We start from the raw sequence: 18,035 nt of genomic DNA on the forward strand, positions 1-18,035 counted from the left end.
GGGCTCCACACGCCGAGGGACACCACACCTCCCCAACACCTCCTCACTGGGCGCTCCACATGCCCAGAGACCCCACACCTCCCCATTGGGGACTCCACACGCCCAGAGACCCCACACCTCCCCACTGGGAGCTCCACACATCCAAGGCCCCACATCTCTGCATTGGGGGACTCCACAAACCCATGGACCCAGCACCTCCCCACTGGGGGCTCCACACGCCCAGAGACCCCACACCTCCCCACTGGGAGCTCCACACATCCAGGGACCCCACATCTCTGCATTGGGGGACTCCACAAACCCATGGACCCAACACCTGGCCAGTGGGGACTCCACACACCGACTGACCCCACACCTCCCGACCGGGAGCTCCACACATCCAGGGACCCCACACCTCCCCACTGAGGGCTCCACACGCCCAGGGACCCCACACTTCCCCACCGGGGGCTCCACACATGCAGAGACCCCACACCTCCCCACTGGGGGCTCCACATACCCAGGGACCCCACACCTCCCGACTGGGGACACCACATACCCAGGGACCCCACATCTCCCGACTGGGGGCTCCACACACCCAGGGACCCCACATCTCCGCACTGGGGACTCCACACGCCCAGGGACCCCACACCTCCCCATTGAGGTTTCACACATCCAGGAACCCCACACCTCCCCACTGGGAGGCTCCACACGCCAAGACCCCACACCTCCCCATTGGGGAATCCACACACCTATTGACCCCACATCTCCCCACTGGGAGCTCCACACATATAGGGACCCCACACCTCCCAACTGGGGGGCTCCACACATCCAGGGACCCCACAGCTCACCACTGGAGGGCTCCACACACCCAGGGACCCCACACTTCCCCACCAGGGACTCCACACACCCAGGGACCCGCCAACTCCCTCCTCAGGGTTCCACACCTCCCTACAGGGGGCTCCACACGTCCAGGATCCCCACACGTCCCCACTGGGGACTCCACACACCCAGGGACCCGACACCACCCCAATGGGGCTCCACACAAACAGGGACCCCCACACCTCCCCACTCGGGGTTCCACACATGCAGAGACGGCACACCTCCCCACTGGGGACTCCACACATCCAGGGACCCCAAACCACCACACTGGGGGGCTCCACACATCCAGGACCCCACACCACCCAACTGGGGGGCTCCACACAGCCAGGGACCCCACATCTACCCACTGAGGACTCCACACACCCAGAGACCCCACACCTCCCTACTGGGAGCACCACACACCCAGGGACCCCACATCTCCCTAATGGGGGCTCCACACACCAGGGACCCCACACCTGCCCATGGGGGTTCCACACACCCAGGGACTCCACACACCCCCAGTGGGGGGCTCCACACACCCAGGGACCCCACAACTCTCCACTGGGGGCTCCAGACGCCCAGGGAACCCACACCTCCCTACTGGGGCCCCACACGCCCCGGGATCCCACACCTCCACACTCGGGGTTCCACATGTCCAGGAACCCACACCTCTGCACTGGGGACTCCAAAAGCCCAGGGACCCCACACCTCCCCACTGGGGCTCCACACACCCAGGGACCCCAAATCTCCCCACCAGGGACTCCACACACCCAGGGACCCACACCTCCCCACTGGGGGCTCCACACGTCCAGGGACCCAACACCTCCCGACTGGGGGCTCCACACGCCAAGAGACCCCTTACCTCCCCATTGGGGATTCCACACACCCAGAGACCCTATACCTCCCCACTGGGAGATCCACACATCCAGGGACCCCACACCTCCCCACTGGGGGGCTCCACACACCCAGGGATCCGACACCTCCCACTGGGGTCACCACATACCCAGGATCCCACATCTCTGAACCGGGGACTCCACACACCCAGGGACCCCACAACTCCCCACTGGGGGCTCCACACGCCCAGGGACCCCACACCTCCCCATTGGGGGCTCCACACATCCAGGGACCCCACACCTCACCACTGGGGGGCTCCACACACCCAGGGACCCCACACCTCCCCACCGGGGACTCCACACAACCAGGCACCCCACACCTCCCCACTGGAGGCTCCACAAGCCCAGGGACCCCACACCTCCCCAACGAGGGCTCCAAATGCCCAGGGACCCCACACCTCCACACCGGGGGCTCCACACGCCCAGGGACCCCACACCTCCCCACTGGAGGCTCCACACGCCCAGGGACCCCACACCTCCCCACAGAGGGCTCCACACACCCAGGGACCCCACACCTCCCCACTGGGGGCTTCACACACCCAGGGACCCCACACCTCCCAAATTCAAGGTTCCACACGTCCAGGAACCCCGCACCTCTCCACTGGGGGGCTACACACGCCCACGGACCCCACATGTCCCCACCGGGGACTGCACATACCCAGGGACCCCACACCTCCCCACTGAGAGCTCCACACGCCCAGGGACCCCACACCTCCCACAGGGGACTCCACACGTCCAGAAACCCGACACCTCCCACTGGGGACTCCACACACCCAGGGACCCCACACCTCCCCACTGGGGCTCCACACACCCAGGGACCCCACATCTCCCCACTCGAGGTTCCACACATCCAGGGACCCCCACACCTCCCCACTGGGGGCTCCACACAAACAGGGACCCCACACCTCCCCACTCGGGGTTCCACACATCCAGAGACGGCACAGCTCCCCACTGGGGGACTCCACACATCCAGGGACCCCAAACCACCCCACTGGGGGGGCTCCACACATCCAGGGACCCCACACCACCCCACTGGGGGGGCTCCACACACCCAGGGACCCCACACCCTACCCACTGAGGACTCCACACACCCAGGGACCCCACACCTGCCCATGGGGGTTCCACACACCCAGGGACTCCACACACCCCCACTAGGGGGCTCCACACACCCAGGGACCCCACACCTCTCCACTGGGGGCTCCAGACGCCCAGGGACCCCACACCTCCCCACTGGGCCCCACACGCCCAGGGACCCCACACCTCCACACTCGGGATCCACATGTCCAGGGAACCCACACCTCCGCACTGGGGACTCCAAACGCCCAGGGACCCCACAACTCCCCACTGGGGCTCCACACACCCAGGGACCCCAAATCTCCCCACCAGGGACTCCACACACCCAGGGACCCCACACCTCCCCACTGGGGGCTCCACACGTCCAGGGAGCCAACACCTCCCGACTGGGGGCTCCACACGCCAAGAGACCCCTTACCTCCCCATTGGGGATTCCACACACCCAGAGACCCTATACCTCCCCACTGGGAACTCCACACATCAGGGACCCCAAACCTCCCCACTGGGGGGCTCCACACACCCAGGGATCCCACACCTCCCACTGGGGACACCACATACCCAAGGATCAAACATCTCCGAACCGGGGACTCCACACACCCAGGGACCCTATACCTCCCCACTGGGGGCTCCACACGCCCAGGGGACCCCACACCTCCCCACCGGGGGCTCCACACATCCAGGGACCCACACCTCCCCACCATGGGCTCCACACGCCCAGGGACCCCACACTCCCCACCGAGGGCTCCAAATGCCCAGGGACCCCACACTCCCCACCGGGGGCTCCACACACCCAGGGACCCCACACCTCCCTACTTAGGGTTCCACAAGTCCAGGAACCCCACACCTCCCCACTGGGGACTCCACACACCCAGGGACCCAACACCTCCCCACTGAGGGCTCCACATGCCCAGGGACCCTACACATCCTCACTGGAGGCTCCACACGCCCAGGGACCCTACACATCCCCACTGGAGGCTCCACACGCCCAAGGACCCCACACCTCCCCACTGAGGGCTCCACACACCCAGGGAGGGACACCACACCTCCCCACTAGGGGCTCCACACACCCAGGGACCCCACACCTCCCCACCGGGGCTCCACACACCAGGAACCCCACACCTCCCCACTGGGAGGCTCCACACGCCAAGACCCCACACCTCCCCATTGGGGAATCCACACACCTATTGACCCCACACCTCCCCACTGGGAGCTCCACACATCCAGGGACCCCACACCTCCCAACTGGGGCGCTCCACACATCCAGGGACCCCAGACCTCACCACTGGGGGGCTCCACACACCCAGGGACCCCACACTTCCCCACCAGGGACTCCACACACCCAGGACTCCCCACCTCCCTCCTCGGGGTTCCCACACCTCCAGGGACCCCACACCTCCCCACAGGGGGCTCCACACGTCCAGGATCCCCACACCTCCCCACTGGGGACTCCACACACCCAGGGACACAACACCTCCCCAATAGAGGCTCCACCTGCCCAGAGACCCCACACCGCCCCACTGAGGGCTCCACACACCCAGAGACCCCACACCTCCCTACTCGGAGCACCACACACCCGGGGACCCCACACCTCGCTACTGGGGAGTCCACACACCCAGGGACCGCACACCTTCCCCAATGGGGGCTCTGCACAGCCAGGGACCCCACACCTGCCCATGGGGTTCCAACACCCAGGGACTCCACACACCCCCACTGGGGGGCTCTACACACCCAGGGACCCCACACCTCTCCACTGGGGGCTCCAGACGCCCAGGGACCCCACACCTCCCCACTGGAGGCCCCGGACGCCGAGGGACCCCACACCTCCCCTCTGGGGGCCCCAAACGCCCAGGGACTCCACACCTCCACACTCGGGGTTCCACATGTCCAGGGAACCTACACCTCCGCACTGGGGACTCCAAACGCCCAGGGACCCCACACCTCCCCACTGGGGCTCCACACACCCAGGGACCCCACATCTCCCCACTCGAGGTTCCACACATCCAGGGACCCCACACCTCCCCACTGGGGGCTCCACACGTCCAGGGACCCAACACCTCCCGACTGGGGGCTCCACACGCCAAGAGACCCCTTACCTCCCCATTGGGGATTCCACACACCCAGAGACCCGTATACCTCCCCACTGGGAGCTCCACACATCCAGGAACTCCACACCTCCCCACTGGGGGGCTCCACACACCCAGGGATCCCACACCTCCCCACTGGGGACACCACATACCCAAGGACCCCACACCTCCCCACTGGGGGCTCCACACGCCCAGGGACCCCACACCTCCCCACTGGGGACTCCACACATCCAGGGAACCTACATCTCACCACTGGGGGGGCTCCACACAACCAGGGACCCCACACCTCCCCACCGGGCACTCCACACAACCAGGCACCCCACACCTCCCCACTGGAGGCTCCACACACCCAGGGACCCCACACCTCCCCACCGAGGGCTCCAAATGCCCAGGGACCCCACACCTCCCCACCGGGGGCTCCACACACCCAGGGACCCCACACCTCCCTACTTAGGGTTCCACACGTCCAGGAACCCCACACCTCCCCACTGGGGACTCCACACACCCAGGGACCCAACACCTCCCCACTGAGGGCTCCATATGCCCAGGGACCCTACACCTCCCCAATGAGGGCTCCACACGCCCAGGGACCTCACACCTACCCACTGGGGGCTTCACACACCCAGGGACCCCACACCTGCCAATTCAGGGTTCCACACGTCCAGGAACCCCACACCTCTCCACTGGGGGGCTCCACACGCCCAGGGACCCCACATGTCCCCACCGGGGACTGCACATACCCAGGGACCCCACACCTCCCCACTGAGAGCTCCACACGCCCAGGGACCCCACACCTCCCCACAGGGGACTCCACACGTCCAGAAACCCGACACCTCCCCACTGGGGACTCCACACACCCAGGGACACGACACCTCCACACTGAGGGCTTCACACGCCGAGGAACCCGACACCGCCCCATTCGGGGTTCCACACCTCCAGGGACCCAACACCTCCCGACTGGGGGCTCCACACGCCAAGAGACCCCTTACCTCCCCATTGGGGATTCCACACACCCAGAGACCCTATACCTCCCCACTGGGAGCTCCACACATCCAGGGACCCCACACCTCCCCACTGGGCGGCTCCACACACCCAGGGATCCCACACCTCCCCACTGGGGACACCACATACCCAAGGATCCCACATCTCCAAACCGGGGACTCCACACACCCAGGGACCCCACACCTCCCCACTGGAGGCTCCACACGCCCAGGGACCCCACACCTCCCCACCGAGGGCTCCAAATGCCCAGGGACCCCACACCTCCCCACCGGGGGCTCCACACACCCAGGGACCCCACACCTCCCTACTTAGGGTTCCACACGTCCAGGAACCCCACACCTCCCCTCTGGGGACTCCACACACCCAGGGACCCAACACCTCCCCACTGAGGGCTCCATACGCCCAGGGACCCTACACCTCCCCACTGGAGGCTCCACACGCCCAGGGACCCCACACCTCCCCACTGGAGGCTCCACACGCCCAAGGACCCCACACCTCCCCACTGAGGGCTCCACACACCCAGGGAGGGACACCACACCTCCCCACTGGGGGCTCCACACACCCAGGGACCCCACACCTCCCCACTGAGGGCTCCACACGCCCAGGTACCCCACACCTCCTCACCGTTGACTGCACATACCCAGGGAACCCACACCTCCCCACTGGGGGGCTCCACACACCCAGGGACCCCACACCTCCCCATTGGGGGCTCCACACACCCAAGGACCCCACACCTCCCCACTGAGGGCTCCACACGCCCAGGTACCCCACACCTCCCTACCGTGGACTGCACATACCCAGGGACCCCACACCTCCCCACTGAGGGCTCCACACACCCAGGGACCCCACACCTCCCCACCGGGGGCTCCACACACTCAGGGACTCGACACCTCCCCACTCAGGGCTCCACATGCCCAGGGACCCCACACCTCCCCATTCAGGGTTCCACACTTCCAGGGACCCCACACCTCCCCACTGGGGGGCTCCACACAACCAGGGACCCCACCCCTCCCCACTGGGGACTCCAGATACCCAGGGGCCCCATACCTCCCCACTCAGGGCTAAACTCACCCAGAGACCCCACACCTCCCGACTCTGGGTTCCACACACCCAGGGACCCCACACACCCAAGTATCCCACACCTCCCCACTGAGGGCTCTACACGCCACGGGACCCCACACCTCCCCACTGGGGGCTCCGCACACCCAGGGACCCCACATCTCCCCACTCGGGGTTCCAGATGTCCAGGAACTCCACACCGCCCCACTGGGGTCTCCACACATCCAGGGACCCAACACCTCCCGACTGGGGCCTCCACACGCCAAGAGACCCCTTACCTCTCCATTGGGTTCTTCACACCCCTAGAGACTCCGTACCTCCCCACTGTGAGCCCCACATATCCAGGGACCCCACACCTCCCCACTGTGAGCTCCACACACCCAGGGACCCCACACCTCCCCACTGGGGACACCACATACCCAAGGACCCCACATCTGCCAACTAGGGGCTCCACAAACCCAGGGACCTCACACCTCCCCATGGGGGACTCCACACACCCAGGGACCCTACACCTCCCTACTGGGGACTCCACACACCCAGGGACCCCACACCTCCCCATTGGGGGACTCCACACACCCAGAGACACCACGCCTCCCACTGGAGGGCTCCACACAACCAGCGACTCCACGCCTCCCCACTGGGGGCTCCACATGCCCAGGGACCCCACACCTCCCCACTGGGGACTCCACACACCCAGGGACCCCACACATCCCCACTGGGGACTCCACACACCCAGGGACCCCACCCCTCCCCACTGAGGGCTCCACACGCCCAGGGACCCCACACCACCCCACTGGGGACTCCACACACCCAGGGACCGCACACATCCCCACTGAGGGCTCCACACGCCCAGGGATCCCACACCTCCCCACTGGGGGCTCCACACGCCCAGGGACCACACACCTCCCCACTGGGGGCTGAACACGCCCAGGGAACCCACACCTCCCCACTTCGGGTTCCACACGCCCAGGGAACCCACACCTCCCTACTGGGGGCTCCACACATCCAGGGAACCAACACCTACCCACTGGGGGCTCCACACGCCCAGGGACCCCACACCACCCCATTGTGGACTCCACACGCCCAGAGACCCCATACCTCCCCACTGACAGCTCCAAACATCCAGGGACCCCACACCTCCCCACTGGGGGATCCACACACCCAGGGACCCCACACCTCCCCACTCGGGGCTCCACACACCCAGGGACCCCACACCTCCCCACTCGGGGCTCCACACACCCAGGGACCCCACACCTCCCCACTGGGGGCTCCACACACCCAGGGACCCCACACCTCTCCACTGGGGACTCCACACACCCAGGGACCCCACACCTCCCCACTGGGGGCTTCACACACCCAGGGACCCCACACCTCCCCACTGGGGGCTCCACACACCCAGGGACCCCACACCTCCCTACTGGGGGCTCCACACACCCAGGGACCCCACACCTCCCTACTGGGGGCTCTACACACCCAGGGACCCCACACATCCCCACTGAGGGCTCCACACACCCAGAGACCCCACACCTCCCCGGCCAGGGGTTCCACATGCCCAGGGACCTCCCAGGGTCTCGTATTCACACAGCTGCTCCACCTCACTCTGAAAATCTAAGTAAAAAGCAAAACCCCTCTCACCACTGCCCCAGTTTTGCAAACTGGAATGTGGAGCAAACTCCTACCCAGGGCCATCCACCTGGATACCCTCACCAGCAGCCAGTGCCAGGCCTGTGACCCCACGTGATCATCACCGGGCAGTCACTCACACCAATGGCCTCCGCAGGACAGCACCTGGTTGGTGAGGTGCAGCCTTCAGGCCCCTCCCGAGCTGCAGCTGTACGTACCCTGTGAACCCTGGCCCCGGCCAGTGTCCACGGGGGCAGGAGCGTGGCGGCCCCTATGTTTCTCCTGTCTAGTTTAGAAAGCAGCTGTGTGTGCCCTCTCCCATGCGAGGGACACACCCTCGGTCACTGCATGGTGCTGAGCACTCCCCCAGGGGATGTGGGCCGCAGAGACGGGACCAGCTGAGCCCAGACAGCCCAGCACTCACCTGGGCGGGGGCCCCTCTGCACTGCCTGCAGCTCAGGTCTGTCCCGGTCTTCAACCCATGGCTCCTCCCACTGTTCCAGGCGGGAGACGAGGTCTGGTCTGGGGCTGCAAAATCCTTCTCAAAGGAGAGAAAAGGTTCCGTTTTACTTGTACTGAGGACAAAGTGAGGGTTGAGGCTCAGAGCAGTTCTGCTGGGAGGCCCTGGAGAAGCCACCCCTAAGCAGAGATGACAGGAAGGGAGGGGCCTGGACACCAAGGCCACAGAAGGCCTGGCAAGGTCTGAGGAAGGAAGATGAGGCTGCCTCCAGGGTGAGTGGGCCCTCTGTCCACACAGCCAAGAACTTGCAGCTCCTGAGCCCCCTCGGCTGGAAGGCCGCACTATCATCCCAGACCACCCAGGCCCAGAGGCAGCAGCAGAACTCACCCAGCACTCACCCAGCGCTCACCCAGTGCCCACCCAGCGCCCACCCCGTGCCCACCCAGCGCGGCCACGTTGCTGAAGTTGTCCAACATCACATCCCGGTAGAGGGCCCTCTGGCTGGGTTCCAGACACTCCCACTCCTCCCATGAGAAGTAGATGGCCACGTCCTGGAAGGTCACTTGCTCCTGCAACACACACAACTCCTGAACTGGCCTTTCCCAAGAAAAAGAGGGCTCAGCCCATGGGTCTGGGCGGGAAAGGGGAATGGGGGTGACCTTGATGTGAAGAGATTGTGTCCCCTAAATCCATGCACTGAAGCCTGGAGACCCGAGTGGCTGTGTCTGGGGCTGGGCCTCTGTGTAAGAGATTAAGGTTAAGTGAGGTCAGAAGCTGGGACCCTGACCCACAGGTCTGCTCCTCATAGGAGGCTCCAGAGAGCTCCGGCTCCATCCCTGCTGTGAACACAGCATAACAGCGGTTGTCTGCAAGCTGGTCACTGGTCCCTGCCAGAACCGCATCTGCAGCACGCTGAGCTTGGACATCAGCCTGCAGAACAGACGACACGCACGTGTGTAAACCGCCCACCGTGTGGTATTTTGTTAGGGCCGCTCTGGTGGACTAAGAGCACCTGAGAGAACCTGGTTCATTTTCCTGTAACAGCCACTGGCTCTCCTCAGGTCAATAATGAATCCGATTTTCTTTTCTCTTCCCCCGCCCCTTAAGAGAGAAGCCAAAAAGGGGGACACGGGCCACAGACCCTCCCCACGTGTGCTGGTGCCTCAGGCGGCCGGCAGGGCAGAGGGGAGGCTGCGCTCAGCAGCGGCAGGGCTCACCTGGGCCACATCCATGGGAACAGCGAGGCCACCCATCTGCGGAAGCACAGCACCGAGGAGGGCAGATCTGAGGAGACAAGAAACGTGAGTGGGTGCAGCGGCCTGGGAATGCCCACCCGCCTGACCCCAGGACTCCCACCCAGCAAATCAGGAAGAATTCAGGAAAAATCAGTGATGCATACGTAGGGTCTGCTCTGTAACTACCGACAGCCACCAGGTGTGGGGAAACTCCGGGGTGGTGAGGGACCAGCCTGTCTTTAGGTTAAGAGACAGCCGGCCACCTCCCACACACAAGAACTCTGAAATACCAGAGCAAGCCAAGCCTGTCATCAGAGGAGGACGGAGGCCAGCCACTGCTGGCAGAAAGCTTAGCTGCAAACACGTGACCGGAGAATCTAACCCCAACCGAGGCAGCTGGGGCTCCTCCTCAGGAGACAAGCAGGGCAGCCCATTCCCATTCCGGCAGCGCTGTGCATGGAAGATGTTCTCAGGCACGTGACGAGGAGGCCACCTCGCAGCCTTCCCCCACTGAAAACCTGGTGCAGCCCCGAGAAATCCCATTAATCTTCACTGAGTCTCCAGATCCAGCCACGAGCTCCCTAAACCTTACAGCCCAGGCCCATGGAGAACCCCACTGCTCTCCTGCCGCGGTGGGTCCTGACTCCTTCCTGAGTGAAGCTCAGAGCCCCAAGATGCAGAAGAGACCAGCCCCACAGCACCCCTGAGGAGACACAGAAGCAGCTGGAGGAAGATGGCCCATGCCTGGTCACCCTGTCAGAGGGAGGAGGGGAGATGTCATTTTGGCCCCTACAGATGGAAGAATCATAAAGGGCCATCAGGAGCAAAGTATGCAAACAGCAACTGAGATGAAATGGACCAATGGGATGGAAAACACAATATTAGGAAACTGACAAAAGAAAGGGGAAGCCACATGGCCTTCCATCTGTTGAGGCAACTGAAAATGTAACTTGAACCATTCCCACAAGGAAAATACCACACCCAGCGGGATTCCCTGGTAAACTCCACCAGAGCCGACGGAAGCACAGTACTGATCTTAGAAGCTATTTGCAGTGAACAGAGGAAGAGCAGACACCATGCAGTCTGTCTGAATGAGGCCAGCAAAACCAAAACCAAAACCTGATAGAGATATCACACGGGGCCGGGCAGCGTGGCTCACGCCTGTAATCCCACACAGCCTGATAGAGATATTACAAGGGGCCGGGCAGCGTGGCTCACGCCTGTAATCCCACACAGCCTGATAAAGATATCACAAGGGGCCGGGCAGCGTGGCTCACGCCTGTAATCCCACACAGCCTGATAGAGATATTACAAGGGGCCGGGCAGCGTGGCTCACGCCTGTAATCCCACACAGCCTGATAAAGATATCACAAGGGGCCGGGCAGCGTGGCTCACGCCTGTAATCCCACACAGCCTGATAGAGATATCACAAGGGGCCGGGCAGCGTGGCTCACGCCTGTAATCCCACACAGCCTGACAGAGATATCACAAGGGGCCGGGCAGCGTGGCTCACGCCTGTAATCCCACACAGCCTGATAGAGATATCACAAGGGGCCGGGCAGCGTGGCTCACGCCTGTAATCCCACACAGCCTGACAGAGATATTACAAGGGGCCTGGCAGCGTGGCTCACACCTGTAATCCCACACAGCCTGACAGAGATATTACAAGGGGCCGGGCAGCGTGGCTCACGCCTGTAATCCCACACTCTGGCAGGCTGGGGCAGGAGGATTGGTTGAGCCCAGGAGTTGCCCAGCCGGGGCAACATGGTGAAACCCTGTCTCTACAAAAAACACAATAATTAGCAAGGCATGGTGGTGCACATATGTAGTGCAGCTACTCAGGAGGCTGAGGTGGGGAAATTGCTTGAATTCGGGAGGTGGAGACTGCAGTGAGCCGAGATCATGCCACTGCACTCCAGCCTGGGTGTCAGAGTGCAACCCAGTCTCCCGGAGTGTGGGATTACAGGCGTGAGCCACGCTGCCTGGCCCCTTGTAATATCTCTGTCAGGTTTTGGTTTTGGTTTTGGTTTTGCTGGCCTCATTCAGACAGACTGGATAGTGTCTGCTCTTCCTCTGTTCACTGTAAACAGCTTCTAAGATCTCAAAAAAAAAAAAAGATAATTACAAGAAAATTATCTACCTCTCTCGTAAACACAAATTCTTTAAAAAAAATTAGGAAGTCATATCTAGCAGTTTATAGAAAGAATTCTCTGTCATGACCAAGCGACGTGGACCCAAAGAGTGCACAGCTGGTTTGATCCCCATTAGCTGCAGCTGGTGCCGAGGAGGCTCCTCCACCACCTGCGCTCAGCACTGGGTTGGGGGGGCTTGGTCGCACTCACCCCACCCCCTCGGCCCTCCCACCTCCAGCACGGCAGGTTCTCTCTCCTTCTGACACTCACGCGTAGTTACATTAACTGCAACGTGTTTTCACGAATATGCTTTTCAACTGGAGATTTTTTTTCACCCTTTCAAGAGCACAGCATCAACTGTGGTCACAGTGACTTCCCCAGCATTTGCTGACATTTGAAAATGACATAATTATAACCACAGTAACAGAATAAAAGAGAAAACCATAGAATACCTATCATCTCAATAGATGCAGAAAAGGCATTTGCTAAAATTCAACACCTAATCCCAACAAAAACTCTCAGCAAACAAGGACAGAAGAGAACTCCCTCAACCTGGCAAACCTGCAGCCAGCAGCCTGCTCCACGGGCTGGCCGACACGGAACCCTCCCCTCCCTCAGCCTGGCAAACCTGCAGCCAGCAGCCTGCTCCACGGGCTGGCCGACACTGAACCCTCCCCTCTGAGACCAGGGCCACACAGGGTGTCTGCCTACAGCTTCTCGTTAACATCTTATTGGAGGCCTGAGCCACCACAAGGGGGTAGAAAAAATACATAAAGCCGTAAGATCAGAAAGGAAGGTCAGGCGTGGTGGCAGGCACCTGTAATCCCAGCACCTGGGGAGGCTGAGGCAGGTGGATCACCTGAGGTCAGGAGTTCAAGACCTGCCTGGCCAACATGGCAAAACCCTGTCTCTCCTAAAAATACAAAAATTAGCCAGGCGTGCTGGCAGGCACCTGTAATCCCAGCTACTTGGGAGGCTGAGGCAGGAGAATCGCTTGAACTCAGGAGGCAGAGGTTGCAGTGAGCAGAGGTTGCAGCAAGCCAGGATTCCACTACTGTACTCCAGCCTGGGCAACAGACACCGTCTGAAAAAAAGAAAAAAAAAAGAGAAAAGAAAAGGCTTATAGAAGAAAAAAAAAATCAGTCATTATCTTCATAACACTGGGGTAGGCAAAGATTTCTTTCATAGACCCCCAAAAGCACTTAAAAAAATTACAAATCGGATTTATCAGAATTAAAAATTTTTGCTTATCAAAGCAGTTAAGGAAAAAAAAGGAGACTGGGTGCGGTGGCTCTCGCCTGTAATCCCAGCACTTTGGGAGGCGAAGGCAGGAGGACTGCTTAAGGCCAGGAGTTTGAGACCAGCCTCAGCAACACAGGGAGACCTCTGTCTCTATCTTTTTATTTAAAAAAATTTTCTTAAAAAGAAACACAAAGGCAAGCCACAGACTAAGAAGAAATATTCCCAATACATGTATCTGACAAAGGACTTATACCTAGAATTGTAACTCCTACAAATCAATAAAAATAAATAAAACTAGCTTTGCGTAGTGGCAGTATCGTAGCCAATGAGGTTTATCCGAGGCGCAATTATTGCTAATTGAAAACTTTTCCCAATACCCCGCCATGGCGACTTGAAATATAGTCGGCATTGGCAAATTTTGGCAGTCTCTACGGAGACTGAATCATAAAAAAAAATAAATAAAAAAAAAACTTAAACTGGGCAAAATATTAGAACAGACACTTCAAAGTTATACAGTGGTCTACAAACACATGAAAACGCACACTGCGCACGTGGGTCATGGGTGGCGTTTTCGAATCAAACTCTGACTTCCTTGATAAAAATAACAGCTCCCGGCTGGGCGCGGTGGCTCACGCCTGTAATCCCAGCACTTTGGGAGGCTGAGGTGGGCAGATCACAAGGTCAAGAGATTGAGACCATCCTGGCCAACATAGTGAAACCCTGTCGCTACTAAAAATACAAAAATTAGCCAGACATGGTGGTGTGTGCCTGTAGTCCCAGCTACCCAGGAGGGTGAGGCAGGAAAATCACTTGAACCTGGGAGGTGGAGGGTGCAGTGAGCCAAGATCACACCATTGCACTCCAGCCTGTGTGACAGAGCAAGACTGTCTCAGAAAACAAAAACAGGTCAGGCGTGGGGGCTCATGCCTGTAATCCCAGCACGTTGGGAGGCTGAGGCGGGTGGATCACAAGGTCAAAAGATCGAAACCATCCTGGTCAACATGGTGAAACCCCGTCTCTACTACAAAATACAAAAATTAGCTGGGCGTGGTGGCGTGTGCCTGTAATCCCAGTTACTCAGGAGGCTGAGGCAGAAGAATTGCTTGAACCGGGAAGGCGGAGGTTGCAGTGAGCCGAGATCGTGCCACTGCACTCCAGCCAGGCACCCTGGTGACAGAGCGAGAATCTGTCTCAAAACAAACAAAAAACCCCAGCTCCCCTCAGCTGAAAGCTGTGTTTGCACCACAACCTGGGCTGGGCTTTGCAGCCTGGAAAGCCGAGTAAGGGAAGAGAACCATGAGATAGGTCAGGAAAGGGGCTGAGGCCAGACGAAACCTGAGCCATGGTTTCACATGTAACGCAAAAGAAGTTTTATACAACACAAGTTTAATAGAGAACAGAAGGATATTGTCATAAGCTACTTTTTTATCCCCCTGGACAAATTAACACAGGATTTCTTTTTTTTCTCTGAGACAGCATCTTGCTCTGTCACCCAGGTTGGAGTGCAGCAGTGCAATCACAGCTCACTGCAACCTCCACCTCCTGGGCTCAAGTGATCCTCCCATCTCAGTCTCCCTAGTAGCTGGGACCAAAGGTGCATGCACCACCATGCCCTGCAATTGTTTAAATTTTTTGCAGAGACAGGGTCTCACTATGTTGCCCAGACTGATCTCGAACTCCTGGCCTCAACGGATCCTCTGGCCTCAGCCTCCCAAAGTGCTGGGGTTACAGGTGTCAGCCACAGCACTCGGGCTAAGCTACATTTTTTTTTTTTTTAATGAGATGGAGTCTCGCTCTGTAGCCCAGCTGGAGAGCAGTGGCCTCATCTCTGCTCCTTGCAACCTCTGCTTCCGGGGTTCAAATGATTCTCTTGCCTCAGCCTCCTGAGTAGCTGGGATTTCAGGCACGTGCCACCATGCCAGGCTAATTTTTGTATTTTTAGTAAGGACAGGATTCCACCATGTTGGCCAAGCTGCTCTCGAACTCCAAGCAGGTGGATCCTCAAGTGATCCACCTGCCTTGGCCTCCCAAAGTGCTAGGATTACAGGCGGGAGCCACCGCGCCCGGCCAGCTACGTTTTTAAAAAGAGCCTCTGTGATGAACAAATGAGAAAGCAGCAAAACAGGATGGGGGTGGGGAGAAGACAGAGAGGCGTCCAGGTGAGAGAGGAAAGCGGCCAGGATCGGGACTTGGAGGACGGGAACGGCGAGGAGGCAAACGGTTCAGTTATGGAGCCAACGCACCAGTGACCGAATGCGTGGGGCCGGGCAGGAAGGAGGAGGAAGTGAACCTCGGGTTTCCGCCTCCTCCCCTTCGCGGGGGAGTGCCTGGGAGCACCCGTGGGTGGGGCGTGGAGGCTGCAGGAGCTCAGCCTGGGGCAGGGCAGCGCTGGCTGTACTGACCTAAGTCTAAGTGCTCGCGACTCACCGGGGCGTGCGGGCTGCAGGCACAGGCGTGGAAGTGTCTGAGGGCAGCGGAGGTCACGCTCGTGGACGGGGTCAGCCGGGGAGTCCAGCTTCCGGAGGATACGCAACCGGGTCCCGAAACACCTGAGTGCAGGCGGCTGAGCCGGGAGACCAGCCGGGGCACCGGCAGCCGCGACGCTGGGGCTCACAGCCCTGGGGCGGCCGCAGAATGAGGTCAGCCAGCGCACGACCCGGGGACCCACGAGCGCACTCAGCAGCGGGGCGTCCGCAGCAGGGCCGCAGCACCCGCTACGCCGCGCCGGTAGCCCAGACTTTTACGAACTTCCCGAGCGGAAGTTGCTATCCGAGGCTTCCGGCCCCTCTAGGAGCCCGCGTCTCGGTGGTGCGCGCTGGCCGCCCAAGCCGGCGGCCGGGCCCCGCCTGTGGTTCCGCCCGCGGTTCCGCCCCGGCCCGAAGGACCTGCCCAGGTCACAGCCAAGCGCCACAACGCCAGGCTAGTTTTTGTATTTTTAGTAGAGACGGGGTTTTACCATGTTGGTCAGGCTGGTCTTGAACTCCTGACCTCAGGTGATCCGCCTGACTTGGCCTCCCACAGTGCTGGGGTTACAGGAGTGAGCCACCGAACCCGGCCCTCTTAACCTAAAGTCTAAAGGCCTGAAGGTTTCTCCTACAAAGTGAACTGTAAGCTGACTGGAGGTATGAACAGACTGTCACCTGCTCTTGTACCAGTCACCCAGTTCCAGCCAGCCAGTCCAGGGCGGCCAGCTGTTCAAACCCAGACACAACTTTCTGTGGATTCCAGGTCTTTCGGTAATCACTTAACTTACTCAACCAGTCGCCAACCCGAAAATCTTTGAATCCACCTATTACCTGAAAGCACCCAAAGTATGGCAAAGAAATATATTTAAGAGTAAAATATTTTGATTTCCGTGATCTGTCATGCGATGCGGCAGTCAGGTTGGAACGTAGGCCACATTATATAGGGTTAAATGAAACCCATCTGATGAGGTACTGTGGTTTGTAGGGCAGACTCCCTAGGCCCTTTAGATAGGATCTTGGAGCAAGAGAGAAAAAGATCAGAGTTTAGTCCTCATTGGTAAAATAACGAGAGTGACACGAGGCAGGCAGACAGATGCCCAGGCAGATGCGGGCGGGTGCCCTGTGAAACCCCACCTCCCAGCGGAAGATAGTTTAAAGCCTACAAGCCAAGCTACAAGCGAAATCCTCCGACCGGATTGAGAAGCTGTCTTCCTGTTTGGCGCGCTTTCCTCTGACGGATCCCCAGCCTCACCTGTTTGACATGTACCCCTCCCTTTCCTAATTGGTTTTCTACACCGGCGTGCCCACCTTTGAGTGTTGTCTTCACTTTAACCTGTTTTGCGTTACTCACAAAGCAGTCAGCACGCCCTCCCCATTCTGAGTCCGTTAAAGGTCCTGGACGCAGCCACACGGGAACTTTCCTGCCTTCCTGTCGGGGGACCGCCCTGTGTCCCCTCTCCACTGGAAGCTGTCTCATCACTCAGTGAAACTCCCTGCCTTGCTCACTCTTCGATTCTCAGAGCCTCCTCATTCTTCTTGGCCAAGGACGAGCACTTGGGGACCCAGGTGGAGTTGGCAAGCCGTCTCCTGCAGCAGGTAGCGTGCTCAAGTGAGGCCCAGGTGGGGTGTCGCCGGCCAGAGGACCCTGGCTTGCAAAGTGACTGAGAAGAACATCCTGCATCAATAGGAATGGCTTCAAAATTGTTAGATGTAATTTAATACTTGTTGGTTTGCTGTTACTAACGTTTATGGTTTTGAGCCTCTGGAATCAGGGAACAGGACGGGTGGCCATGGTGAGGCCTGGGGACAAGTTCTCAGTGTCCAGAACAACAGCTCCTAGGCAGAAGCAAGCCCCGTGTGCTCCCCTTTTCCCAGCTTTGCCTCCTGGCTCTTCTGGGAGGGGCTGGGTCCTCGGCATCGCCTCCACAGCTC

At 60.2% G+C, this 18,035-nt stretch overlaps 1 protein-coding gene and 1 non-coding gene across 12 annotated transcripts in view; one reads left to right on the top strand and one right to left on the bottom strand.

The window, feature by feature from the left end:
* Window positions 1-16,226, bottom strand: part of LOC105731543 (zinc finger protein 707) — a 45,543-nt gene extending 29,317 nt beyond the window's left edge. For 8 of the 11 annotated variants that reach the window (XM_064383166.1, XM_064383180.1, XM_064383168.1 and 5 more), the window contains exons 1-5: window positions 16,066-16,226; window positions 13,349-13,480; window positions 10,247-10,313; window positions 9,472-9,598; window positions 8,994-9,107 (exon numbers count right to left, since the gene is read on the bottom strand). In XM_064383166.1, the coding sequence (XP_064239236.1) occupies window positions 8,994-9,107; window positions 9,472-9,598; window positions 10,247-10,282 (277 nt within the window). In that variant the 5' untranslated portion in view covers window positions 10,283-10,313; window positions 13,349-13,480; window positions 16,066-16,226. The other 3 variants (XM_064383155.1, XM_064383161.1, XM_064383158.1) reach the window with 3 other exon arrangements.
* Window positions 13,935-14,075, top strand: LOC135277486 (U4 spliceosomal RNA). Its single transcript, XR_010345084.1, has one exon. It is a non-coding gene; the product is annotated as a U4 spliceosomal RNA (small nuclear RNA).
* Window positions 16,227-18,035: the final 1,809 nt, after the last annotated feature.

Source organism: Aotus nancymaae, unplaced genomic scaffold, assembly GCF_030222135.1.
Source record: "Aotus nancymaae isolate 86718 unplaced genomic scaffold, 86718_ANA_hifiasm-v0.15.2.pri h1tg000003l, whole genome shotgun sequence".
Lineage (NCBI taxonomy): Eukaryota > Metazoa > Chordata > Mammalia > Primates > Aotidae > Aotus > Aotus nancymaae.